At 45.8% G+C, this 26,101-nt stretch overlaps 1 protein-coding gene across 3 annotated transcripts; it reads left to right on the top strand.

Moving 5' to 3' along the window:
* The first annotated feature begins 954 nt into the window (after positions 1–954).
* LOC307023373 (uncharacterized protein) lies at positions 955–25,894 on the top strand. Of its 3 annotated transcripts, XM_079656604.1 has the most exons (12): positions 955–1,093; positions 1,189–1,295; positions 1,413–1,983; positions 21,113–21,889; positions 21,994–22,112; positions 22,332–22,454; positions 22,546–22,611; positions 22,817–22,905; positions 23,000–23,103; positions 23,336–23,441; positions 24,284–24,342; positions 24,670–25,894. In XM_079656604.1, the coding sequence occupies exons 4-9, from the start codon at positions 21,526–21,528 to the stop codon at positions 23,058–23,060; spliced, it is 822 nt and encodes a 273-aa protein (XP_079512730.1). In that variant the 5' UTR covers positions 955–1,093; positions 1,189–1,295; positions 1,413–1,983; positions 21,113–21,525; the 3' UTR covers positions 23,061–23,103; positions 23,336–23,441; positions 24,284–24,342; positions 24,670–25,894. The 3 variants fall into 3 exon arrangements, 2 of the variants coding, with proteins under 2 accessions (XP_079512730.1, XP_079512729.1); XR_013803685.1 differs by lacking the exons at positions 955–1,093; positions 1,189–1,295; positions 1,413–1,983 and adding an exon at positions 19,913–21,027; XM_079656603.1 differs by lacking the exons at positions 955–1,093; positions 1,189–1,295; positions 1,413–1,983 and having other exon boundaries at positions 19,913–21,889.
* Positions 25,895–26,101: the final 207 nt, after the last annotated feature.

Genomic DNA, 26,101 nt, shown 5'->3' with positions numbered 1-26,101 from the left:
CAAATTAAATAAGAAGAAAGGCTTCCACTTATGTCCTGGATGGTGAGTTTTTGATTGATTGTTTAAGTAGCCTATTCACAGACACCACACAAACTTTTGTAAATCAATATGCGGATTGTATAACTGTCATTTATTTGATGTCAACGAATATTACAATTTATGTTAAAGATGGAGCCCTGTATTACATGAAGGGTAAGGCCACCAAGACCAAAGTGGTCAGAGGCGCGGAGGAGGCAAACGCGATCTTTCTAGATTTCCACGATAGCGCCACAGGTGCTCATACAGGCCAACACAGGATCAGAGACGCCATGTTGAAAAGATTATTTTGGCCTGGGATGTCTTCTGACTTACATAAATGTGTAAGCACTGCAACTGCTGATAAGCAAGCTGTTCACTTTTTATAGCTTCAGCTTATCGCAGATTAAGTTAAATACCCTGCCTCCTTGCATTTAAGTTTATGTATTATTTCCTTAAATTACAGAAATGTAAGAATCTGTTCTATTTGTTCTGGTCCTGTGTGAACTGACAGAAAAAGGTATTCAGATAGTTAACCTGTGTATGTGTTTTGAACAGGTGTCAGAATGTGCAGTGTGCCAGGCAGTTGCTCATCCTATAAAACAGGAGGTGGAATATACCCCCAAAAAGGTCATATTTTTTATCACATTCTCAAAATAAATGTCTGTTGTTGTATCACAAAACACATATTTTACCTCACATATATCACATCCATCTCAGCAGATAATGTAGAAAGGTAGAAAGCTCTGATTGATTTGAGCAGAATTATTTTCCCTACACAACATGCTCACAAACATTATATCCAGAATAAAATGTATAATTATTATTTGTCCTTTTTTTCAAGGTTGAACATCCATTTGAGCTAATTGGCATGGACTTGATTGGCAGGTTAAAAACTACCAATAGTGGGAATGTATACATTTGCGTTATGGTAGACTACCTCACCAAATGGCCGCAAGCATATCCTCTGAAAACCAAAACAGCAACTGAGGTGACAAAATGCATTGTGAAGTTTTTCCATCAGTTTGAGGTGCCAAAAAGAATCCTGACTGACCAAGGAAGAGAGTTTGTCAATGCGGTAATTTTGAAAATGGTTTAAACATTTTTTGCAAAAATATTGTGGTTGTGTTTTCATCTATATAAAACGTTGTACAATGTTCTTTATATTTGCAGATCAACAAGAATGTATGTGCGAAGATGGGGATTCAGAGAAGTCTCTGTTCGCCCTATAACCCTCAAACCAATGGGCTGGTAGAGAGGATGAACGGCACCATACAAAGGTGAGGCAAATGCCAGTCGGACCATATATATATACAGTATACATAATGCCTATTATCAGTACTATTATCAGTACAAATTCAGTTTCTTTTTTTTTTCTTTTTTTTTCCTCTCTGAAGAACCAGCACCTTACTGTGGTAGAGAGGTTTGTGTGCCCTGATGAACCTGGGGGCTGTGTTGTCTGGAACCTTGTGTTCCTGGTAGGGTCTCCCATAGCAAATTGGTCTCAGGCAAGGGGCCAGACTAAGATTGGTTCACAAGACCTCATGAAAGAACAACAAAGAAGTGAGGATACCCGGCCCGGAGGAAGCCCGGGGTCCCCTTCTGGAAGCAGGCCCAGAAGGAGGACTCGTCGGCGAGCGTCTGGTGGCCGGGCTTGCCACGGAGCCCGGCCGGGCACAGCCCGAAAAAGCAACGTGGGCAACACCTCCGCTTCTCCGTCCCGCGGGCCCACCACCTACGGGAAACAGCGATGGGGTCGGGTGCGCTGCCAGAAGGGTGGCAGTGAAGGCAGAGCGTTTCGATGGACCAGACCCGGGCGACAGAAGCTGGCTTTGGGGACGTGGAACGTCACCTCTCTGGGGGGGAAGGAGTTGGAGCTTGTGCGGGAGGTGGAGCGTTACCAGTTGGATCTGGTTGGGCTCACATCTACGCACAGCGTCGGCTCTGGAACCTTACTTCTGGATTGGGGTAGGACTCTATTCTTCTCCGGAGTTGCTCAAGGTGTGACGCGCCGGGCGGGTGTGGGGATACTCACAAGTCCCCGGTTGGGTGCTTCGTTGTTGGAGTTTACCCCAGTGGACGAGAGGGTCGCCTCCCTACGCCTGCGGGTTATGGGGGGGAAAACTCTGACTGTTGTGTGTGCTTATGCACCCAACAGCAGTTCAGAGTATACGGCCTTCTTGGAGACCCTGGAAAGAGTCCTGTATGGGGCTCCTGAAGGGGATGTGCGTTGAAGTCTCTTGCTGGGAGACTTCAACGCACATGTGGGCAATGATGGAGACACTTGGAGGGGAGTGATTGGGAGGAACGGCCCCCCTGATCTGAACCGGAGTGGTGGTTTGTTACTGGACTTCTGTGCTAGTCATGGATTGGCCATAACAAACACCATGTTTGAACATAAGGATGCTCATAAGTGTACGTGGTACCAGAGCACCCTAGGCAGAAGGTCCATGATCGATTTGGTTATCGTATCATCGGACCTGAGGCCGTATGTTTTGGATACTCGGGTAAAGAGAGGGTTAGGGAATGCTCCGGTTTTTGGACAAAATTAACATGGGATCACTCCGGTCAATGTACGTACTTCGTCTCACTGGAATATTAATGGCCAGATTGAATACAAAATCGACCCAATTTCTCCGGTCAATGACAGGAGAGTTTTAAAAGTGACAAAACACTGTTCCACACATTTAAAAACACTTAAACAATGTTTACCAAGGATTCAGACACCTCCCCTGGCTTGTAAAATGCGGTGATGTGCCCTGGAGGTATCCTACTATTTAAAACATGTATACCCAGGATTCAATCACTTTTCCTGGCTGTGAAGCATTCTGTTCTCTGGGTGCAGTCTAGCTGCAAGGGCCATGTGCTGCGAGGAGCTCTCTGGGTGCGCTCTGTGGGGTCTCGCAGCCCGCTCCTCTCTGGCTCTGCTCCACGCCTCTATTCACAGCACTTGCATGTGTCTTGGTCAAAATATGGCATTGGTCTGTATATTGGTCTCAAAAGTGTTTAACTATGGAGAACATTCATCTTTTTTCCCCAAACCCTCTATTCTCACTGCTTTTCCCCAGGTTTCAGAGACTTATTGCTGGCTATAAAATCTACATGCATCAGTCTGGTAGTCTGATACCTTCACAGCAGTGACTATGGAGGGGGAGGGGCTGTAATAACACCTTCCCCGCCTTTCGTAGACCTTTTGCTGGTATACAGCAGTGACTATGGAGGTGGAGGGGTCTGTAATAACAGTTTGACCCGGGGGTCCAAGCCCTTATTGCTGGGTATAAAATCCACGTGCATCTCTCTGGTAGTCTGAGGCCCTAAGAGCAGCGACTCTGCTGTTTTTAACCTGCTTGTCCATTTGACCATTAAAATGTTAACGAAACGGACAGACTTCCGTGCACACCAGCGGCTGTCGGATTAAAACAGTTTAATTCACTTTTAACACTCATGTAGCCAGGATTCCTGCTCCTTTCCTGGGTAACACAGTGAGGTGACACAGCCTGTCCTCTGGATGCACTCTAAAATAATCATCATTCTGTATAAATATGTTTGTCAATATCATGTATGCAACATGATAAGTTGGGGTCCACAAAGCTGACACAAGATACCCGCATATAAGCACTGATCTGATGGGTAAAATAATCCTCATTCTGTATAAATATGTTTGTTTCCGGTTGCTTTCCATCAGCACCTGGAAGTCATTTCAAACGGAGAGTGACTATGGAGAGGGGGGGGACTGCAATAACACCTTCCCCACCTTTCATATACCTATGTCTGGGTATAAACGCCATATGTATCGCCCTTGATCTCTTCATGTGTGTGTGCCTGTGAGTCTGAGGCCCTAACAGCAGCGACTCTGCCACTTTTACCTGCTTGTCCATTTGGCCATTCAAATTTTAACGAAATGGACAGAGCCCCAGTTTTCCCCGTAAAATGCTTTTTAATCATTATCTTTGCATTTAAATGATGTAAGTTATAATTCATATGGTTCCTTTACCCGATGCACATAGTCTGGAGCTCACTGGGGTCCTGCATATGCTTTAATCAGGCTTTGTCCATTTGGCTATCAGTTTGTTAACGAAATGGACAGAGCCCCAGTTTTCCCCCTAAAATGCTTTTTAATCATTATCTTTGCATTTAAATGATGTACGTTATAATTCATATGGTTCCTTTACCCAATGCACATAGTCTGGAGCTCACTGGGGTCCTGCATATGCTTTAATCAGGCTTTGTCCATTTGGCTATCAGTTTGTTAACGAAATGGACAGAGCCCCAGTTTTCCCCCTAAAATGCTTTTTAATGATTTTCTTTGCATTTAAATGATGTACGTTATAATTCATATGGTTCCTTTCCTATGTTTGGGCTATAAAAGTGACATTTTTGGATGACTTTGTCAGTTTATGGAGCTTGTCCCACAAATCCTGGAGCTTCCAGGCTGAATTTGGGAGCTCATAGGCGGCCTGCCATGCGCCCCCACCCGTGGAAAGAAGAAAACATGAAAGGAAGCGGTCAATTATATCTTAAAATAATCAAAAATGAAGTTTTCAAAGATTCTCGAAAAATCGAGTGCCAACGGAGGAGGGGCTAAACTAAGCTCAACCCTTCGGCGCTTCGGGCCGAAGCCCCGGACACTTTTACACCCCCTCGTTGCAACTTACAACGGAGAGGGGAATCCAAGCCCCCCCTACCCCGTCCAAAAAATTAATTCATCTTTTTCAGACTACTGTCTGCACGAAATCGGAAACCCGGTTTTTGAGAGGACTCAGAAAAAAACAGCTGTGTAACTTCATGTGCACTCAGACTCGGACACATTTGTTGCCTCGGAGACACCCCAGCATGGTTCTTAACAAACTTTAAGTTTTTGAAATGACCTCTGGAGGAATGCAAGGCGGGTTGTCTGGAAACTCTAACCGCATTATGAGCAGTATTGTCAGACACATTACTTTTGTACGTACGGCTTCAACTGCAGTCTGGCTTGGATACCGTTTTGAGCCACTACCCTCTCTCATGGTTGCAAACTTTGAGTTTCCCGGACACATTTGTTGCCTCGGAGACCCCCCATCATGGTTCTTAACAAACTTTACGTTTTTGAAATGACCTCTGGAGGAATGTAAGAGGAGTTGTCATGTGATTATGAGACACTATCTTCAGATATATTTTAACACTTTTACCCGTTTCATACGGATGCAAGGGTGAGTTTTCACGGAAATAGGAGGAGATACACTGCCTAACTCTGAGCACCATGACTCAAGTGCGGTGTGGCGGGGTGGGAGTATTTAGTTCCGCAAGTAAACTCTTACTTTTGTGACAGTGGAGGAATGCAAGGGGGTTGTCAGGGGTCTCTTATAAGACAAATATTGTCTTATGAGACAATATTTTTGGATGCATTTGAACACTTTTACCCGTTTTCTACGGTTCTCCAAAAAGTAAAGTCTTACTTTGTGACAGTGGAGGAATGCAAGGCGAGTTTTCAGGGGACTCAACCCGCATTATGAGCACTATTCTCGGATACATTTTAACACTTTTACCCGTTTTCTACGGATGCAAGGGTGAGTTTTCATGGAACTAGGAGGAGATAAACTGCCACTAACTCTGAGCACCATGACTCAAGTGCTGTGTGGCGGGGTGGGACGATTTAACTCCGCAAGTAAACTCTTACTTTTGTGACAGTGGAGGAATGCAAGGGGGATTGTCAGGGGACTCTACCTGCATTATGAGACACTATTTTCGGATGCATTTTAACACTTTTTTGTTTTTAAGGTTCTCCAAAAAGCAAACTCTTACTTTTGTGGTCCGTGTACCATGCATTGAAGCATCGGACCCAATGTTTTTTGTCCCAACTGATTTCTCACTACTGATCGAATGGCAAACGTGACCCGCCATCGGAGGGCCTCCGCCGGCCCGGCCTCGTGCCGGTGCTCTGGCTGTCGGTTCCTCCGAACTGCGGGTTCGACTCTGATGGCCAGGAGGGACGAGGGAACCGTCGGGGGGTCTGCTGGAGGCTCCTGCTGGAGTCCTGCGTTTCACCGGGACCTGGCTCGAAAAACTCGAAACCCTGACTCCAGTGTGGTGTGGCGGCCGTGCGCCTCCGGGTACCTGACTCCCCTGCCTCCTCCGTGTGCTGCGTGTGCTGCGTGGGGGTAACCCTGCGTGTCCGTTACCCTGCGTGTCTCTTACCTCCCGGGCCGACCGATATGAAGCGTTTCCAAGACGAACCGTCTGACTCAGGGGTCCCACCACGGGTTCCGCAGCGGGGTGGAAGTTCCACCTCCCCACTTCGCCGCGGAGTGCCAGGCAAACACCTGTTTCTCTAATCCTCCACTGTTGCATAGCGGCCTTAGTCGGCTGCGGCATTCAGCAATTGACCTTGCTCCGGGCACCGGTTCCCTCGGGGACCACGGCTCGGTGTAATTTCACATGATATAGGGTCGACCCTACTTCATCACAGGCTACCTGTTTGATCCTGCGTAACAACCACATATATGCTTGTCTGCAAAGAGGGAAATGCCTGGTCCCGCCCGGGTGTTCCTCTTTTGTGACACTGTATTGAAGCATCGGACCCGATGTTGCCATCACCAGCCCCGCGGAGTAGGGACCATTTAAGCAAGTGGTAACCCTATACCTCCCCCTGGTCCGTGTACCATGTATTGCAGCGCATTCTCCCCGACAGTCCGCCAGCAGACCTGGAGGCTCCTGCCGGGTGCACCAAGCGTTCTCCCCGACAGTCCGCCAGCAGACCTGGAGGCTCCTGCCGAGTGCATCAAGCGTTCTCCCCGACAGTCCGCCAGCAGACCTGGAGGCTCCTGCCGGGTGCAATAAAGCGTTCTCAGAGCGCGAGGTGCTCCCCGACAGTCCGCCAGCAGACCTGGAGGCTCCTGCCGGGTGCTCCGTACGGTGCTCCCCGACAGTCCGCCAGCAGACCTGGAGGCTCCTGCCGGGTGTACCGTACCGTGCTCCCCGACAGTCCGCCAGCAGACTTGGAGGCTCCTGCCGGGTGCTCCGCGCCGTGCTCACCAGCCCCGCGTATGTCCACCGTGCGCACCGTAGCTCACTAACTCTGAGCACCATGACTCAAGTGCGGTGTGACGGCCTCGCCCTGGCCGTCCACCGTGCGCCTCCGGGTAGCTCACTAACTCTGAGCACCATGACTCAAGTGCGGCGAATGCCGGAGCGCATATATGCTTGTCTGCAAAGAGGGACATGCCTGGTCCCGCCCGGGTGTTCCTCTACGGGTAGTGTCCAGCCAGCTGCGGTATCAGCAAATTTGATCCGCCATCAGAGGGCTTCCTCCCCGGGTCCAGGTTCCGGTGCTTGGTGGTCGGTTCCTCCAAACTGCGGGTTCGACTCTGCTCCTGGAGCGGACAAAGATATGTGTATTTGCCTGAAGGATGGAAATAAACAAAGAATTATATTTTACAGGACATGACGGATATATGTGTTTTTTCCAGGCTTTTTGGGAATAAACCAAATGTGATTTTGCAGGCATTACGTAGCTCATTTACGCATATGATGTTGTGCAGTACATTATTGAGCTCATTTAACAATATGGTGTACCAGGAGAAGTGGGATGCTGCCATGTCCCAACTGGTCTCCGGAGGAATATAAGGAGAGTTGACAGGGGACTCTGCCCAGCGCATGTGGACCAAATGAAGGGTGTGTTAGAGGGGAAGGCTCTGGCTGTTTCTGCAGCCTCTGCTTCTACCTTCTCTCCCCACCCCGATACCAGCGCGTGCCTGCTGTAAAAGGCAGGTGCACGGGCTCTCACTGCCACTAACTCTGAGCCTGGCTCCCGAGCAGCACGTTCTCCCCGGCAGTCCGCCAGCAGATGAAAAACACCCACCTCTCCGCCTCTTCCGAGGGACGAGGGAACCGGGCGGGGGGGTCTGCTGGATGCTCCTGCCGGGTGCTCCGTACTGCGTTTCACCGGGACCTGGCTCGAAAAACTCGGAACGCTGACTCCAGTGCGGTGTGGCGGCCTCGCCCTGGCCGTCCACCGTGCGCCTCCGGGTACCTGAATCCCCTGCCTCCCCCTGGGGGCAGGTGCGAGGGGTTCAATGCCTCCTCCCCCCGCTGCGGCGAAGGCCGGCGCGGGATGGAGCGCCCGGAGGTACTGTTATCCCCACGTTTTCGTACCCAAAACTGTCTTGTGAGCTCGTGGCAGAACCATGAAACAAAAAACAATCAATGTATCGGACCCATCACCAGCCCCGCGTTGGCGCGGAGGTGGGACCATTTTAACCAGGTGGTAACCCAAGTCCTCCCCTTGGTCCGTGTTCCCTGCATTGAAGCATCGGACCCATGGTTGCAATCACTGGTTAGCTAACGCATATAAACGGAGAAACAGAAAACCATTTAAATACAATTCATTGTGTGTGTTTTAAGAAGGATGTTGTCCGAATGCCCGGTGTACAGACTCTGCTATCTGGCTTTGAATAAGCACCTTAAGCACAAACATGCAGTGCGGAACCTGGAGGAAAGAGGCATCATTCCTAAAATGGCCAGTGGTAGAATAAATGTTCGGAACCAAACCCTGTCCCATCACAGGGTGTTCGTATGCTGGGAAGAGACTACACCGTCATGTAACTCGTGACCACCCTGAGTTCTCCCGAGATGAGGCACATCAGGTCATGGCAAGGCTGAAGCATAGTGTGGCCATGCAGTTGCTCCATGACCTCCGAGAGACTAATCCCATCATTGGAATGGCTACATCATTGGATATAGACAATGAGGAGGAATACCCGGTGCACCCTCCACCCTTCTCCCCACATACCGAGTGTGACGAAGAGGACTGCAGGCAGTTGAGGCTGGAAAATGTGGCATTGAGGGCTCAGAAGGATGCCCTCATTGATGAGGTGAAGACCCTGCGCTCCAGGCTGAAAGAGGGGCTAAAACCCAGGAAGCAGAGTGCCACTGCTGCTGTGCTTGAGGAAGACGAAGAATGTATACGAATTAAGGGCCTGGCAATCTCAAGTACCCCCGGCATGAACACAGTAGCCTCCGGCAGCAATACCCCTCTCAAGACCCCGGTGAATCAATCAATCAATCAATGTTTATTTATATAGCCCAATATCACAAATGTTACATTTGTCTCAGTGGACTTCACAGTTTGTACAGAATATCAGTATGACAATACGACACCCTCTGTCCTTAGACCCTCACATCGTACAAGGAAAAACTTCCAGAGAAAACCCCACAGTTTAAAGGGAAAAATGGGAGAAACCTCAGGGAGAGCAACAGAGGAGGGATCCCTCTCCCAGGACGGACAGACGTGCAATAGATGCCGTGTGTAAATTGAAAAGATAATACATTTGCAACATAGGTAGTCCAAATGTTTTGAAATGCATGTGTGTATAATAAGAAGATGAATCCACGAGGATATCCATCCAGGACTTATGATCCAGGACCGCAGCCACGACTCAAGATCCAGGACTCGCAATCCATGACACAGGACCGCAGGATCATCCATGACTCCGGATCCCGGCGTATATAGACACCAAAAAGAAAGAAATTTGGGGAAGCTGGGTTAATCGGAACATGAGAGTACACAGGTATAGACAGAGAGAAGGAAGAAGTAAGATGTCCCCCGACAAACTAAGCCTATATCAGCAAAACTAGGGGATGAATCTAATCAGCCCTAACTATAAGCTTTATCAAAAAGGAAGGTCTTAAGCGCACTCTTAAAAACGGATAGGGTGTCTGCCGTCCGAACACAAACTGGAAGCTGATTCCACAAAAGTGGAGCTTGATAAGAAAAGGCTCTGGCTCCCATTGTACTTTTAGAGACTCTAGGAACAACCAACAACCCTGCATTCTTGGAACGCAATGCCCTAGTAGGACAATAGGGTATAATGAGTTCTTTAAGGTAAGATGGTGCCTGCCCATTGAGGGCTTTGTAGGCGAGAAGAAGAATTTTAAATTCTATCCTGTGTTCTATAGGGAGCCAGTGTAAGGCAGCCAGAACAGGAGTAATGTGGTCCCTTTTCCTAACTCTGGTTAGTACACGAGCTGCAGCATTTTGAATCAGCTGAAGCGACTTGACTGACTTCTTGGTACACCCTGATAATAAGGAGTTACAATAATCCAGCCTTGAAGTAACAAATGCATGGACTAGTTTCTCTGCATCGTTTTGAGGCAAGATATGCCTGATTTTTGCAATGTTACGTAGATGGAAGTAGGCGGTCCTTGAAATTGATTTTATGTGGGCGTTAAAGGATAAATCCTGATCAAATATAACACCAAGATTCCTTACAGTCTCACTGGAGGCCAAATTAATGCCATCCATAGTTAATATATCTTTAGATAATTTGTTTCGTAGATTCTTCGGGCCAAGTACAATAACTTCAGTTTTGGTCGTGTTTAACATCAAAAAATTTAAGGTCATCCACGTTTTTAAGTCCTTGAGGCAGTCTTGAATTTTATTTAGATGATTAATTTCATCAGGCTTGATTGATAAATATAGTTGAGTATCATCCGCATAACAATGAAAGTTTACAGAATGATTCCTTATAATATTGCCTAACGGAAGCATATATAGGGTGAACAAAATAGGTCCAAGCACTGAGCCCTGTGGCACTCCATGGCTAACTTTGGTTTGCATGGAAGATTCATCGTTGACACGTACAAACTGAGAGCGTTCAGATAGATAAGACCTAAACCAGCCTAAAGCAGTTCCCTGTATGCCAACTAAGTGCTCTAGTCTTTGCAATAGGATATCATGGTCGATAGTATCAAATGCAGCACTAAGATCGAGTAAGACAAGAATAGAGACAAGTCCCTTGTCAGAGGCTATTAGAATGTCATTTGTGACTTTAACCAGAGCTGTCTCTGTGCTATGTTGTGTTCTAAAGCCAGACTGAAAATCTTCAAATAAATCATAGTTTCTTAAGTAATCACACAGCTGTTTTGCGACTGCTTTCTCAAGAATTTTTGAGAGGAACCGAAGATTAGAAATAGGTCTATAGTTGGCTAAGACCTCTGGATCGAGGTTGTGCTTTTTAAGAAGCGGTTTTATCACTGCTACTTTGAATGATTTTGGAACATAGCCTGATAATAAAGACATATTCATAATATTTAATAAAGAAGTGCTAATTAATGGAAAAACTTATTTTAACAGCTTAGTTGGAATCGGGTCTAAGATACACGTTGATGGTTTAGAAGAGAGAATCATTGAATTTAATTGTTCAAGGTTTATGGCTGAAAAGCATTCTAGTTTACTATCTAGTGTAATATTATTAGAACTTACGTTTCCGGGAGCTGTTGATAACACTATACTGGTCAAAGGCAAGAGGTCATTGATTTTGTTTCTAAGAGTAACAATTTTATCGTTAAAAAAGCACATAAAATCATTACTACTGAGTGCTATGGGAATAGAAGGCTCAGTCAAGCTGTGGCTCTCTGTCAGCCTGGCTACAGTGCTGAAAAGAAATCTTGCATTATTCTTATTCTCATCTATTAATGAAGAGTAGTATGCTGCTCTCGCTTTACGCAGTGCTTTCTTATATTCATTGAGAGTAATATGCCAAATTAAACGAGATTCTTCAAGTTTAGTGGAACGCCATATCCTTTCAAGTTGTCTCGACTTTTGCTTTATTTTGCGGGTTTCGGCATTATGCCATGGAGCTAATCTATGTTGTTTTATTTTCTTCTTTTTCAAAGGAGCAACAGAGTCTAATTGTATTCGCAGCGCATCTGTAGCACTATCAACAACATGATCAATTTGGGGTGGTGTACATTTTGTATAAGTTTCCTCCCCTACATGCAGACATGCTATCGAGTTAAGTATTGGTGGAATCTCTTCCTTAAATTTGGCTATAGCACTAACAGATAGGTTTCTGCTGCAGGAGCTTTTGGCTAATGCTTTGTAGTTTAGTAACAGTACTTCAAAAGTTACTAAGAAATGGTCGGATAAAGCAGGATTATGCGGTTCGACTAATAGTTGCTCAATTTCAATACCATAAGTCAGAACAAGGTCAAGAGTGTGATTATAGCAGTGGGTTGGTTTATTTACACTCTGACAGAAACCAAGAGAATCTAATATAGAGTTAAATGCAACAGTAAGGCTATTTTTATCATCGTCAACATGAATATTAAAGTCACCTACGATAATTACTTTATCTGTTTTAAGAACCAAAGCTGATAAAAACTCAGAGAATTCTGATAAGAATTCTGAATAAGGACCTGGTGCACGGTACACTGTAACAAATAAGATTGGCTGCAAAGTTTTCCAGGTCGGATGCGTAAGACTGAAAATGAGGCTTTCAAAGGAGGTATAATTTAATTTTTGTTTAGTATTGATAAGTAAACTTGAGTCAAAGATTGCTGCAACTCCACCTCCTCGGCCCGTGCCTCGGGCAATATGAGTATTGATATGGCTGGGTGGAGTGGCCTCATTTATGCTCATTTATGCTGACATATTCTTCATGAAGACTGTCATGCGGTCCGCAGAAGCCTCCGGTAGTGAGACCCCTCTCAAGGCCCCGGCCAAGTCTGTGATGCGGTCCCCAGAAGCCTCCGGCAGCAATACCCCTCTCAAGACCCCGGTGAAGACTGTCATGCGGTCCGCAGAAGCCTCCGGTAGTGAGACCCCTCTCAAGGCCCCGGCCAAGTCTGTGATGCGGTCCCCAGAAGCCTCCGGCAGCAATACCCCTCTCAAGACCCCGGTGAAAACTATCATGCGGTCCGCAGAAGCCTCCGGTAGTGAAACCCCTGTATGCCAGAAGACCCGTGCGTCTGTCTCCAATAAGCTGAAAGCTAATCTGGCTAAGGACTGGCCCTCTCCCCCAAATCACTGGTCCACTGGGAAGGGACGGGGGAATACCATGCGTGAAATCACGTTGCCTAAAAGCATGGAGACGTACATTCAGACATACAGAGATCATTGTGAGGGTGTCGCACCGACAGTAAAACGGAAAGAGAATTGTATGTCCAATGTCAGCCGGATAAAGAACATCCTAGTATTAATGGCCCATGGTGTTGACCGGCTGTCAGACTGGCTGTTTCTAAAAGACACAAAGAGGGTCCGTGGCTGGAGTGAGTATATTTCAAAGTCGGGCCGGGCAGTCACAACATCGCTGTTGTTCCTGAAGACTGTGAACCATTTCCTGAGGTACTTGTCTGCGTCAAAGCTTCGGGGGTGCAGGCTCACCCAGTCTGATATGACCCACATCATCAGAGAGGTGACAGCCAACATGAACGACTTGAAAAAGTCTGTCACTGTCCACCAGTTTAAGGTGAAGAGGAACAAGCTGGATCGTCTGCCGAGCCAGGCGGAGCTTCTCGCCGCCATGGCGGCCGCTGAGAAGCGCATCCCTGATCTCCTTGACCTGATGGCTAGCAATCCGACCTCAACCACCCAGTACCTGCTATATGGCTATCTAACCCTCCATTGGAGCCTCCTGTATGGCCACCGTCCGGGTGTGTACGCAAACATGACCAACACGGAGGTCTTTGAGGCGGACAGAAGGGGCACTGCTGAGGGCTACATCATCCACGTGCAGGATCACAAGACTGCCAAGACATTTGGCGAAACACAGCTGCTGCTTACAGTAAAGGAGTTTAGCTGGGTCATGCGGTGGATGGGGATAAAAGAGGGCTTTTCGGGTCCTCAGAGTGAATTCTTTCTTTTCCCAACGGGGAAGCACGCCTCCAAGAACCTGAACGCTCACTTGAAGAGGGCTTGGGCTGATGCTGGGCTAGAAACGGCCGTCACCTTCACCATCTTGCGCACTGCCCTGGCTGACAATATCAAGCATCACCAAGATCCAGAGAGCAGGTCGATTCTCGCTAGGTTTATGTGTCACGACGTAAGCACTGCAGACCGGTTCTATGCAAATACGCCTGGAATAAAGGAGGGATTGAAGATCCGCTCCATGTTCAGGGCGGCAGCAGCTGCAGCAGCATCATCAGAAGGAGGTCTACCACCGTCAGCTACCTCCGAAGAGGGCTCAGGGGCGGAGAGCAGCGATACCTCTTCTTCAGGGCCGGTTGATACTCCTGATGAGGGGACAGGGGCCGTGGACTCAACCTTTTTCCCCCGGTGTACCGTACAAGTTAGACGGCTAATATGGCTCCCAGACCCCTGCTAATCATGTTTTTATTATGTTTATTATGTTTATTATGTATATTTTGTATACTGTTTTTGCAAAAATCGTGTGATAATTAAATAAATAATAAAACATTAGTATAACCTTGAAGGTTCCCAGGGGCAAATATAGTACCAGGTATCAGACTATTTAAACAATGTTTACCCATGATTCAGACACCTTCCCTGGCTTGTAAAATGCGGTGATGCGCCCTGGAGGTATCAGACTATTTTTAAACAACTTTTCTCCGCCTTTCAAACACTTATTCCTGGGTTATAGCCTGTCATTTTGCACGATATAATTTAACATGTAACCTTTCCTTCTGTGCATTTCCAGGAGAGGTTACATGTTAAATTATATCGTGCAAAATGACAAGCTACAACTCTCTTCCAGACGTTTGAAAACACTTTCCCCGACCATTTAAACATGCGGACGGTAAAGCACCGCAAAATCCACCCCCTTTAGGGTTACCAGGGGCATGAAGTTCTGTAGGGTGTGATCATCTGGGTTTAGTCCATGGGGGAGTGCTTAAGTCCGGGGGCCCGGGGACTCACGGTGCACGAGGTTATGGAAGTGCCACTGTTGCCGGAGGTCCTTAGTCCGTCCTTTGGGGCTCTGTGAGGGGCTACAGAGAGGTGGTTTTCCCGGTCCCTCTGATGGAGGTATGAAATAACCTGAGCTCCATGTGAGGGAGAGAGGCTGGAGGTCATTAGGCCGTCCCTTGGGGCTCTGTGAGGTGTCAAAGAGAGGTGCTTTTCCCGGTCTGTGTCCTGGAGGTGTGAAAAAACCTGTTTGCCCGTGTTAGGAAGCCGAGCTGGAGCTGCTTCGGGGGTCTGTGAGCAGCCACAGAGAGGTGCTTTGCCCTGTTTTTGTTGTATTTGTTACTGTTAATACACTGTGCTCCCTGGGATGATGCGCCCTCCTGTGGGGACACATGAGAACTGCACTCAAATCACTTTGTGCTTTTTAAACAGTTTAAAATAGTTTTTTCCACATTTAAAAACCGCTTTCTGCCCTGGAAATCATTTCTACTCATTATTACCATTATGGAGGGGCTGCAGGAACACTTTCCCCGCCTTGCAAACACTTATTCCTGGGTAAAATAATCCATTTGTTCCGCCTGCTTTCCATCAGCACCCTGGGAGTCATTTCAAACGGTTTAAAATAGTTTTTCCACTTTTAAAAAACGCTTTCTGCCCTGGAAATCATTTCTAATCATTATTACCGTGATGAAGGGGCTGCAGGAACACTTTCCCCGCCTTGCAAACACTTATTCCTGGGTAAAATAATCCATTTATTTCCGCCTGTTTTTCGTCAGCACCTGGGGCTGTCGGATTAAAACAGTTTAATGCACTTTTAACACTCACGTACCCAGGATTCCTGCTTCTGGACCTCTGCATGTGTGTGTGCCTGTGAGCCTGGGGCCCTGAGAGCAGCCGTTTTTACCTGCTTGTCCATTTGGCTATTCAAATGTTAACGAAACGGACGGATTTCCTTCCATTTGGCTATCAGAATGTTAACGAAACGGACAGACTTCCGTGCGCATCAGCGGCTGTCGGATTAAAACAGTTTAATGCGGTTTTAACACTCACGCAGCCAGGATTCCTGCTCCTTTCCTGGGTTACAAAGTGAGGTGACGCAGCCTGTCCTCTGGGTGGGCTCTGTGGGGGGGGGGGGGGTATCGCAGCCTGCTCCTCTCTGACTGCTGCTGCTTTTGCTGCGCTCTGCCTGCCGCTGCGCTCTGCCTCTATCCACACAACTTTCCCCCGCCTCTCAGAGACTTATTGCTGGGTAAAAAAGCCATGTGCACCGCCCTGGTTCTCTGCAGGTGTGTGTGCCTGTGAGTCTGAGGCCCTGAGAGCAGCGACTCGGCCGTTTTTACCTGCTTGTCCATTTGGCTATCAGATTGTTAACGAAACTGACAGATTTTCGTCCATTTGGCTATCAGATTGTTAACGAAATGGACAGATCCACCGTTTTCCCCCTAAAAATGATTTTTAATCGTTATTTTTGCTTTTAAATGATTGATGCTATTATTCATATGGTTCCTTAACACAATGCACATAGTCTGGAGCTCACTGGGGTCCTGCATATGCTTTAATCAGGCTTGTCCATTTGGCCATTCAAATGTTAACGAAACGGACGGATTTCCGTCCATTTGGCTATTCAAATGTTAACGAAACGGACAGACTTCCGTGCGCATCAGCGGCTGTCGGATTAAAACAGTTTATTGACTCAGCCTACCCACAAATCCGGCTCATTTCCTGGGTAACAGTGTGATATGAAGCAGCCTGTCCTCTGTTGAATTAAAACCAGTTTAATGCACCTTTAACACTCAGCCTACCCACAAATCCTGCTCATTTCCTGGGTAACAGTGTGATATGAAGCAGCCTGTTGTTGAATTAAAACCAGTTTGATGCACTTTCAACACTCAGCCTACCCACAAATCCGGCTCATTTCCTGGGTAACACAGTGAGATTGTCAGCGGCTGCTGTTGAATTAAAACAGTTTAAGTCACTTTTAACACTCATGTACACCGTTCATATGGGTCCCTAACACAGTGCACACAGTCTGGAGCTCTCACTGGGGTCCTGCACAGGCTCCAGTCCGGCGTTTTAACGAAATGGGCATATTTCCGTCCATTTGGCCATTCAAATGTTAACGAAACGGACAGATTTCCGTCCATATCAGCGGCTGCTGGACACACGCTGGAGGTCATTATTCCGTCATTTGGGGCTCTTGGAGGGGCCACAGAGAGGAGATTTTCCCGGTCTCTGTCCTGGAAGTGTGAAATAAACAGAGTCCCCATGGCAGGGACACACGCTGGAGGTCTCTCTCCCCAGAGTGGACGTCCATTGCCTGTAAATAGGGCTAACATTAGGTCTGTCACTTTGGGTAACCGCACCACTGTCGGTCATCTCCCGAGAGTGGACATCCATTGCCCCTAAATAGGGGCGGAGTTGTCAACTGATCACCATCTGGTGGTGAGTTGGGTCGAGTGGCGGGGGAAGCCTCTGGATAGACCTGGTAAGCCCAAACGTGTAGTTCGGGTGAACTGGGAACGTCTGGAGGATGCCCTAGTTCAGGAGGCCTTCAACTCACACCTCCGGCGGAGCTTTTCGGGCATTCCTGTGGAGGTTGGGGACATTGAACCAGAGTGGTCGGTGTTCAAAGCCTCTATTGCCGAAGCCGCGGCGAGGAGCTGTGGTCTCAAGGTCCTAGGTGCCTCAAGGGGTGGTAACCCTCGAACCTCCTGGTGGACAACGGTGGTCAGGGAAGCTGTCCGACTGAAAAAGAAGGCCTTCAGGGATTTGTTATCCCGGCAGCAGCCGTGGCCGTGGCAAAGCAGCGGGTGTGGGAGAAGTTCGGAGAAGACATGGAAAAGGACTTTCGGGCGGCACCAAAGTTGTTCTGGAAAACTGTCCGACACCTCAGGAGGGGGAAGCAGGGAACCATCCAAGCTGTGTACAGTAAGGATGGGACGTTGTTGACCTCAACTGATGGAGTGTTAGGGCGTTGGAAGGAACACTTTGAGGAACTCCTGAACCCGACAACTCCGCTCTCTATGTTAGAGGCAGAGCTGGAGTATGACGGGGGATCGACACCAATCTCCCGGGGGGAGGTCACTGAGGTCGTCAAACAACTTCACAGTGGCAAAGCCCCGGGGGTGGATGAGATCCGCCCAGAAATGCTGAAGGCTCTGGGTGTTGAGGGACTGTCATGGTTGACACGTCTCATCAACGTTGCGTGGAAGTCGGAAACAGTACCGAAGGAGTGGCAGACCGGGGTGGTGGTTCCCCTTTTTAAAAAGGGGGATCAGAGGGTGTGTGCCAATTACAGAGGCATCACACTACTCAGCCTCCCCGGGAAAGTTTACTCTAAGGTACTCGAAAGGAGGGTCAGGCCGATTGTCGAGCCTCAGATTGAGGAGGAACAATGCGGATTCCGTCCTGGTCGTGGAACGACGGATCAGCTTTTACTCTCGCAAGGATCCTGGGAGTACGCTTATCCAGTCTACATGTGTTTTGTAGACTTGGAGAAGGCGTATGACCGGGTTCCCAGGGAGTCACTGTGGGAGGTGCTGCGGGAGTATGGGGTGAGGGGGTCTCTACTCAGGGCCATCCAATCTCTGTACTCCCAAGCAAGAGCTGTGTCCGGGTCCTCTGCAGTAAGTCGGACCCATTTCAGGTGAGGGTTGGCCTCCGCCAAGGTTGCGCTTTGTCACCAATCCTGTTTGTAATATACAGGACTGTCTCAGAAAATTAGAATATTGTGATAAAGTTCTTTATTTTCTGTAATGCAATTAAAAAAACAAAAATGTCATACATTCTGGATTCATTACAAATCAACTGAAATATTGCAAGCCTTTTATTATTTTAATATTGCTGATTATGGCATACAGCTTAAGAAAACTCAAATATCCTATCTCTAAATATTAGAATATCATGAAAAAGTATACTAGTAGGGTGTTCAACGAATCACTTGAATCGTCTAATTAACTCGAAACACCTGCAAGGGTTTCCTGAGCCTTGAAAAACAATCAGCTTGGTTCAGTAAACTAAATCACAAGTATGGGGAAGACTGCTGATCTGACTGCTGTCCAGAGGACCGTCATTGACAACCTCCATCAGGAGGGTAAGACACAAAAAGAAATTTCTCAAAGAGCAAGCTGTTCACAGAGTGCAGTTTCAAAGCACATCCACAAAAAGTCTGTTGGAAGGGGGAAATGTGGCAGGAAACGCTGCACAACCAAGAGAGATGACCGCAGCCTTAACAGCATTGTGAAGAAGAGTCGCTTCCAGAATTTGGGGGAGCTTCAAAGACAGTGGACTGAAGCTGGAGTCCAGGTATCAAAAGTCACTGTTCACAGACGTGTCCAGGAAATGGGCTACAATAGCCGTATTCCCATGGTCAAGCCACTTCTGAACTCAAGACAACGGAAGAGGCGTCTGACTTGGGCTAAGGAAAAGAAGCACTGGACAGTTGCACAGTGGTCCAAAGTCCTCTTTTCAGACGAAAGCAAGTTTTGTATTTCATTTGGAAGTCAAGGCGCCAGAGTCTGGAGAAAGGCTGGAGAGGAGCAAAATCCAAGTTGCTTGAAATCCAGTGTGAAGTTCCCACAGTCAGCGATGGTTTGGGGAGCCATGTCAGCTGCTGGTGTTGGTCCACTGTGTTTCATCAAGCCCAGAGTAAATGCAGCTGTGTACCAAGAGATTTTAGAGCACTACATGCTTCCGTCTGCTGAAAAGCTCTATGGAGATGAGGAATTCATTTTCCAGCATGATCTGGCACCTGCCCACAGTGCCAAAACCACCAGTAACTGGTGTACTGACCATGGCATTACTGTCCTCGATTGGCCTGCAAATTCCCCTGACCTGAACCCCATAGAGAATATGTGGGGTATTGTGAAGAAGAAGCTGAAAGACACCAGACCCAACAATGCTAATGAGCTAAAGGCCGCTATTGAAGCATCCTGGGCATCCATAACACCTCAGCAATGCCACAGGCTGATTGCCTCCATGCCACGCCGCATTGATGCAGTAATCCGTGCAAAATGATTCCCAACCAAGTACTGAGTGCATTAATGGACATTTTCAAATGTTTGATTGTGTTTTGCTGTTATAAATCTTTTTTTTTTACTTGGTCTGAGGAACTATTCTAATTTTTTGAGATAGGATTTTTGAGTTTTCTTAAGCTGTATGCCATAATCAGCAATATTAAAATAATAAAAGGCTTGCAATATTTCAGTTGATTTGTAATGAATCCAGAATGTATGACATTTTTGTTTTTTTAATTGCATTACAGAAAATAAAGAACTTTATCACAATATTCAAATTTTCTGAGACAGTCCTGTACATGGATCGGATTTCGAGGCGTAGTCGTGGGGGAGGGGGTCTGCAGTTCGGTGGACTAAGGATTGCACCACTGCTTTTTGCAGATGATGTGGTTCTGATGGCTTCATCGGTCTGTGACCTTCAGCACTCACTGGATCGGTTCGCAACCGAGTGTGAACCGGCTGGGATGAGGATCAGCACCTCCAAATCTGAGGCCATGGTTCTCAGTAGGAAACCGATGGACTGTCCACTCCAAGTAGGGAATGAGTCCTTACCCCAAGTGAAGGAGTTCAAGTATCTCTGGGTTTTATTCTCGAGTGAGGGAACAATGGAGCGTGAGATGGGTCGGAGAATCGGAGCAGCGGGAGCGGTACTGCAGTCGCTTTACCGCACCGTTGTGACGAAAAGGGAGCTGAGCCAGAAGGCAAAGCTCTCTGTTTACTGCGCCATTTTCGTTCCTACCCTCACCTATGGTCATGAAGGATGGGTCATGACAGAAAGAACGAGATTGCAGGTACAAGCGGCCGAGATGGGTTTTCTTCGCAGGGTGGCTGGTGTCTCCCTTAGGGATAAGGTGAGAAGTTCGGTCATCCAGGAGGGACTCGGAGTTGAACCGCTCCTCCTTCACGTCGAAAGGAGCCAGTTGAGGTGGTTCGGGCACCTAGTTAGGATGCCACCTGGGCGCCTCCCTAGGGAGGTGTTCCAGGCACGTCCAGATGGGAAGAGACCAAGGAGTAGACCTAGGACCAGGTGGAGGGATTATATCTCTTCGCTGGCCTGGGAGCGCCTTGGGATCCCCCAGTCAGAGCTGGTTGATGTGGCCAGGGAAAATAAAGTTTGGGGCTCTCTGCTGGAACTGCTACCTCTGCAACCCGACCACGGATAAGCGGGAGAAGATGGATGGATGGATTTCCGGTTTTTTTTTAGAGCTCTCAGGAAGCTGGTGGCAGACAAACCAGAAGACTGGGATGAGTACCTAGATGCAGTCATGTTTGGCTTGAGAACAAAAAAGCAGATGACAACTAAGTTCTCACCATACTTTTTGATGTTTGGCCGAGAGGCTCGGTATCCAACCGAGGTGCCAGAAAACTTCATGATTGGTAAACACGTCTCAATAAAACTTAAGGTATATCAAGTTAATGTTGAAAACATTTACTGAAGGAATATCAAAACATTTATTCACAGGTAGACAGCAGTGTTGAGGATGTTGTGGCTGAGGAAAAGGTTTCCCAGGGCGTTAAAAACCTTGAGGAAATCAAGGACATTCTCCATGGCAATATTTCCAAGCAGGAAAAAAGCACCAGGGAGCGCTTGACAAAGGGCATTCCTAAATGCCACTTCAGAGTAGGTGACCAGGTGTGGCGACAGAATGTGCGGAACCCACAAAGAAAAGGTGGCAAGCTTGAGGCAAAGTTCCTTGGCCCTTTCCAAATTACAGCACTAGAGGGGAAAAGTGCTGATCTGCTATCGGAGGATGGTAAAGTTAAAAAAAAAATCAATGTGGATCACTTGAAAATATCCAAAGCACATCTGCCCCGAATCCCTCACCAAATTAAAAAAAAACAGCAACAGCAGCACCTTCCACATCACCAGCCTACATGGAGGCTCCATCAGCGTCAGCCCCACCTGCTGCTCCATCAGTCCCACCTGCTGCTCCATCAGCCCCACCTGCTGCTCCATCAGTCTCACCTGCTGCTCCATCAGCCCCACCTGCTGCTCCATCAGTCCCACCTGCTGCTCCATCAGTCCCACCTGCTGCTCCATCAGCCCCACCTGCTGCTCCATCAGCCTCACCTGCTGCTCCATCAGCACCACCTGCTGCTCCATCAGCCACACCTGCTGCTCCATCAGCCTCACCTGCTGCTCCATCAGCCTCACCTGCTGCTCCATCAGCCCCACATGCTGCTCCATCAGCGCCAGCCTCATCTGCTCCAATAAATACTGTCACTCTAACTGACAAATGTAGGTGTTTTGATATTGATTTGTCACATTTGAATAGTGATTATGTAAACATGAACTAATTCTTTAACTATATCATGGTTGGTGCATTAATGTATTTTTTTCAGATGTGCAGGAGGTATGGGCTGGGAAGGATGTACACGTCCTCCTTTCAAAAATAGGGCCATACAAACTTTTTTTTTGGGACATCACAAACACTGGTCCAAACAAGGAGCTGGAGAGTGAGGTATTGCCTTGTCACATTATAATTTATATTTTTATATTTTATATAATTCCGTTCCCTAATGGGCAATATTTGTTTTAATGAGTCACAAAACATTGTATTACAGTTTTATTGACTTAAATCATAAAAGGAAATTCAGTGATGTTACAACAATGTAGTTGATAGTATTACAGTAAACATGCCTCTTTTTAATACATTGTGATCATTTTTCTCATACTGTAGGTGATCAATGCCTACCTTACACTCATTGTAAGAAGATTTAACCAGTGCAATGACAGTCAAGCAGCTGGTATTGACAGCTATGCTATGACCGCCATCTGGAAACACAAATTTGGAAGAATCCGGGTATGTACATGATTGGAATGACTTTGCATTTGTAAATGTTGCAAATGTGTGTTTTTCAACAGGAATGTAATACTTTTGCAACTACTCTCAGGTTGATCCAATGGCACACACAGTCATCGTGGGAATTGTGAACGAGAACCATCACTGGATGTTGGTGGTGAGAATAGGAGCATATTTTAAGCTCCACTCTGTATCTATAGTGCTGTATACACCATATATAATTAGTGATTTGCAAGATAACCGGGCCACACATACATGCTGTCACTTATTATTGATAACATCTAAACAATACCCTACATCGTACCTGCCTAGTGTATGGTTCCTGCCTAATGCATGTTGTGTTTCCATGTGAATAATAAAAGGTAATGTACCCCCATGAGAAGAAAACCCTCTTCTTGGATCCACTTGGAGAAGGGAAAGGCAAAATGAGGGTGTGCCTACAGTCTACAAGGTACATTTGATACAGTGTACTAGTTCTGGTGTTGTATGCGTTTTTTGACAATGATGTGCTGCATCTTGACACATGTACTATCTACATACTGTAGAGCCTTTATGAGTATGAAAGGCTGCAAGGTGTCAGGGTGGACAATGCACCCTCCCCCATAATCGCCAACAAGACAGCACATCCTGTGGTGTCCTGGCCTTAAAAGTGAGTGTGAAATGCATTTACCCAAACATTACTCTCAAACTCAAATTCAGAAGCAATTAGACTGAATATCTTGACTTGCTTTTATACATCTTGATCAAAGATGTATTGAATTGTGTCAAACTAAACATATACAACATGTAATTCTTTAAATCTGTTGGGTCATTTGTCTGTATTCCATTTGAGGGTAAATCATAGACCATGCAGTCCATATACTAATCAGAGCTCTCTTCAGTTTGCAGAGAAGATTTTACTGGGGGAGGCAATTGAGTTTGAAACCTCACAGAAGGCAGTGCACGAACTGAGGCTTGACATTGCTACTTCTCTCCTCAGAGAATCTGGTTTGTTACCTTTTTTCTCAACATTGTCAATGACTTCATGTAGTTACTTTTATTAATCGTATCTCATAAGTATGAATCAATAACCTAGTATATTAATAATGTTCCATGCAAATTGTTGTATTGTATCACTGCTTGGACCATTGGTACTGTTGGGTTAATATTGACCAGGGACATTATCAGGTTTTTAAAAGCAAGAAAGTGGCTTAAGTATAGATTAGGGTAAATAGTCACTACATACAGTATATTGTGTATTTCAATTCCAAACTATACAGATAACATAGAAGCATCGCAGGCAGGCATCTTGAACTGCAATTTCATATAGACTACACACGTCACACTCTAACACACCCTTTCAATTCTGCGGTTTATTTAAGATGTGAGATTTCTCCATCTTCCTCCTTTCAATGTGCTCATTGGTGTGTATTACTTTTAACTGATATCCTCAGTTAATTTTTACCTTGAACTTATTATAATCAAAGCTGTAAAGCTAATACATGTGATGAACAACAAAAGAATCATGCGAACCAAAATTAAATTGATGTGTCCAGTGCGAAATAAGTTTTTGGAAGTTTTGTAATGATATTGTGCAGGTTCCCATTCTACAGAGGGTAAGGAGAGTGTGAAAGAAGGAGCAGATGGCTCCTCTGTGCTCAGATTTAATAATTTAGAAAATCTATGTGTTTGTGTGTGTTTTGCCTTTTCTTCACACAAAACAATAAAAGACCACAACAAATGTGTCCTTATATAATTGAACTTTTAGTCAAAAATTGGAATGAATCACCTTGACCCCAAATCTGCAATGTGGTTTATTTGAAGATATTGATTACTTTTTGTCTCAACAGATGATCTAAGCAGGCTTTGCTTTTACTGTGGGATGGAGGAGCAGGATGAAGAACATTGGGTAATTTCCTATTGCACATTACAAATAAAGAAAATTAGCAGAAATATGTTTCCAGACTTTATCAACATAACATTTGCGTTGGTAATTGCTACTATATTTGGCATCTTCAGCATTAACTGATAAAGGATTAATGTTTTGATTGTTTTTCCATACATTTTTGTTGAAAATGTATTTCTTTCTCATAACACAACATTTATGTTTTTGAAAGATTTCGATAGTTGAAGGAATGGTTAGAATGTTAGTGGGAAATACATTAGAGATATTCTATTATCATAAAAAAATCCCATAATGCATACCTTACAGAACAAGTATTTATTGTTTTCTCAGATTTGCTGTGACATTTGTCAGCGGTGGTACCACCACCAATGCGTACAAAGGCCTCCAGTGGACCAACCGTACTTGTGCCCTGGATGCACATAATGCCCCGAAGGAACCATCATTAACTGTCCACTGTCATTTCAACCAATGCAACTATTGTTAGCATAGGGAATTATTAAGTGTTCAGTAAAAAATACCTTTATGTAGTTTCTGTAACTTGGTGATGGATTAAATATCCCCTAACATGACTTGCATGTTCAGTTTGTATTTTCTCAACTCTCAGCAACCAGGGGATACGTAATCTAAACTCCTTAATACCTACATCAATGAGAAATAATACATGCTCTGTAATGGAAGAAAGTATTCAAATCCTCCCTTGGGGTGCATTGTGATGATGTATGCTGTCAAAGGTTAGTCAGCTAAATTGAACGTACCACAGGGTGCTGCAAATAATTTGTCTAAATTGTGCGGTACTCTGATGTTATTTATCACGTCTGACTGTGTTTACACTGATCTTTTACTGTCTAATTAAAAGCTATGTACAGGGATGTGTTGTCTTAAGCAAGAGCGCACACACAGGGGGTGCATATCGTGGCAACCAGGCCTGTCATAAAATGCACACCACCCCAAAAGAGGTTTCTATTAATCCCACCCTCAAGCATTTTTCAGGGTATGGTTCTAGGACTGGTACCAATAAATGGAGCAAGTTTCATGTATGTGACACTTTTATTATGTAAGATAGCAAGGGGTGCATAGCGTGGCAAAAATATAATGACAAAGACTATGTAACATAAACATATATTTTGATTATTAGATGACAACTATGTAAAATTAAACAATACATTTTAAAGCACGTTTATACAGACAGGACGTAACAATAATAATAAAAAGAAAGATAAAAAAAAAACAAAACTGGAAAGGAAGTGACGAATGAATTTCGACACCACTACAGTACCATCAAATACGGAGCGAAAAGTTAAACCAGAATAATCAAGACTATATGAGCTACCACTAAACAACTCACAGTCTGAAAATGACCATTAATAAAAACCCTGAACGTTTACTTTTCGTTTTAAACATCGTTTTAAGGTGTAAACGTGTCATTTAGAAATGCGCGTTCCCGTGACAAGGGGTGCATTTCATGACGGGGGTGCATAATTGGACACAACACCTGCCCCAGAGTTTGCCGCTTGGTTAAAAACACTATTACCGGAAACACAAATACAGTACTTGGAAGTTACTTTGTTTCATTTTACACTGTTCCTGTAAATAAAAACTTGTAAATATTGTGATTTCCTTTACAGTATTTAACTGGCAGCAATTGACAAGTTACTTACTGTAAAATGAATTACAGTATTTAACTCGCAGCAATTGTAAAAGGAATTACAGTAAGTAACTTGTCAAGTGTTGCCAGTTAAATACTGTAAAATGAATTACAGTA

Source organism: Notothenia rossii, assembly GCF_949606895.1.
Source record: "Notothenia rossii genome assembly, chromosome: 10".
Taxonomy (NCBI): Eukaryota; Metazoa; Chordata; class Actinopteri; order Perciformes; family Nototheniidae; genus Notothenia; species Notothenia rossii.
Note: the sequence above shows the minus strand (reverse complement) of the source record. Positions and strands in the feature narration are given on the sequence as shown.

Coding starts and splice junctions, on each gene's coding strand:
- LOC307023373 (XM_079656604.1), top strand. CDS start 21,526: ATGGAGGCTCCATCAGCGTCAGCCCCACCTGCTGCTCCATCAGTCCCA. Junction 22,113..22,331: donor ACAAGGAGCTGGAGAGTGAG/GTATTGCCTTGT, acceptor CTCATACTGTAG/GTGATCAATGCCTACCTTAC. Junction 22,906..22,999: donor GTGTGCCTACAGTCTACAAG/GTACATTTGATA, acceptor TACATACTGTAG/AGCCTTTATGAGTATGAAAG.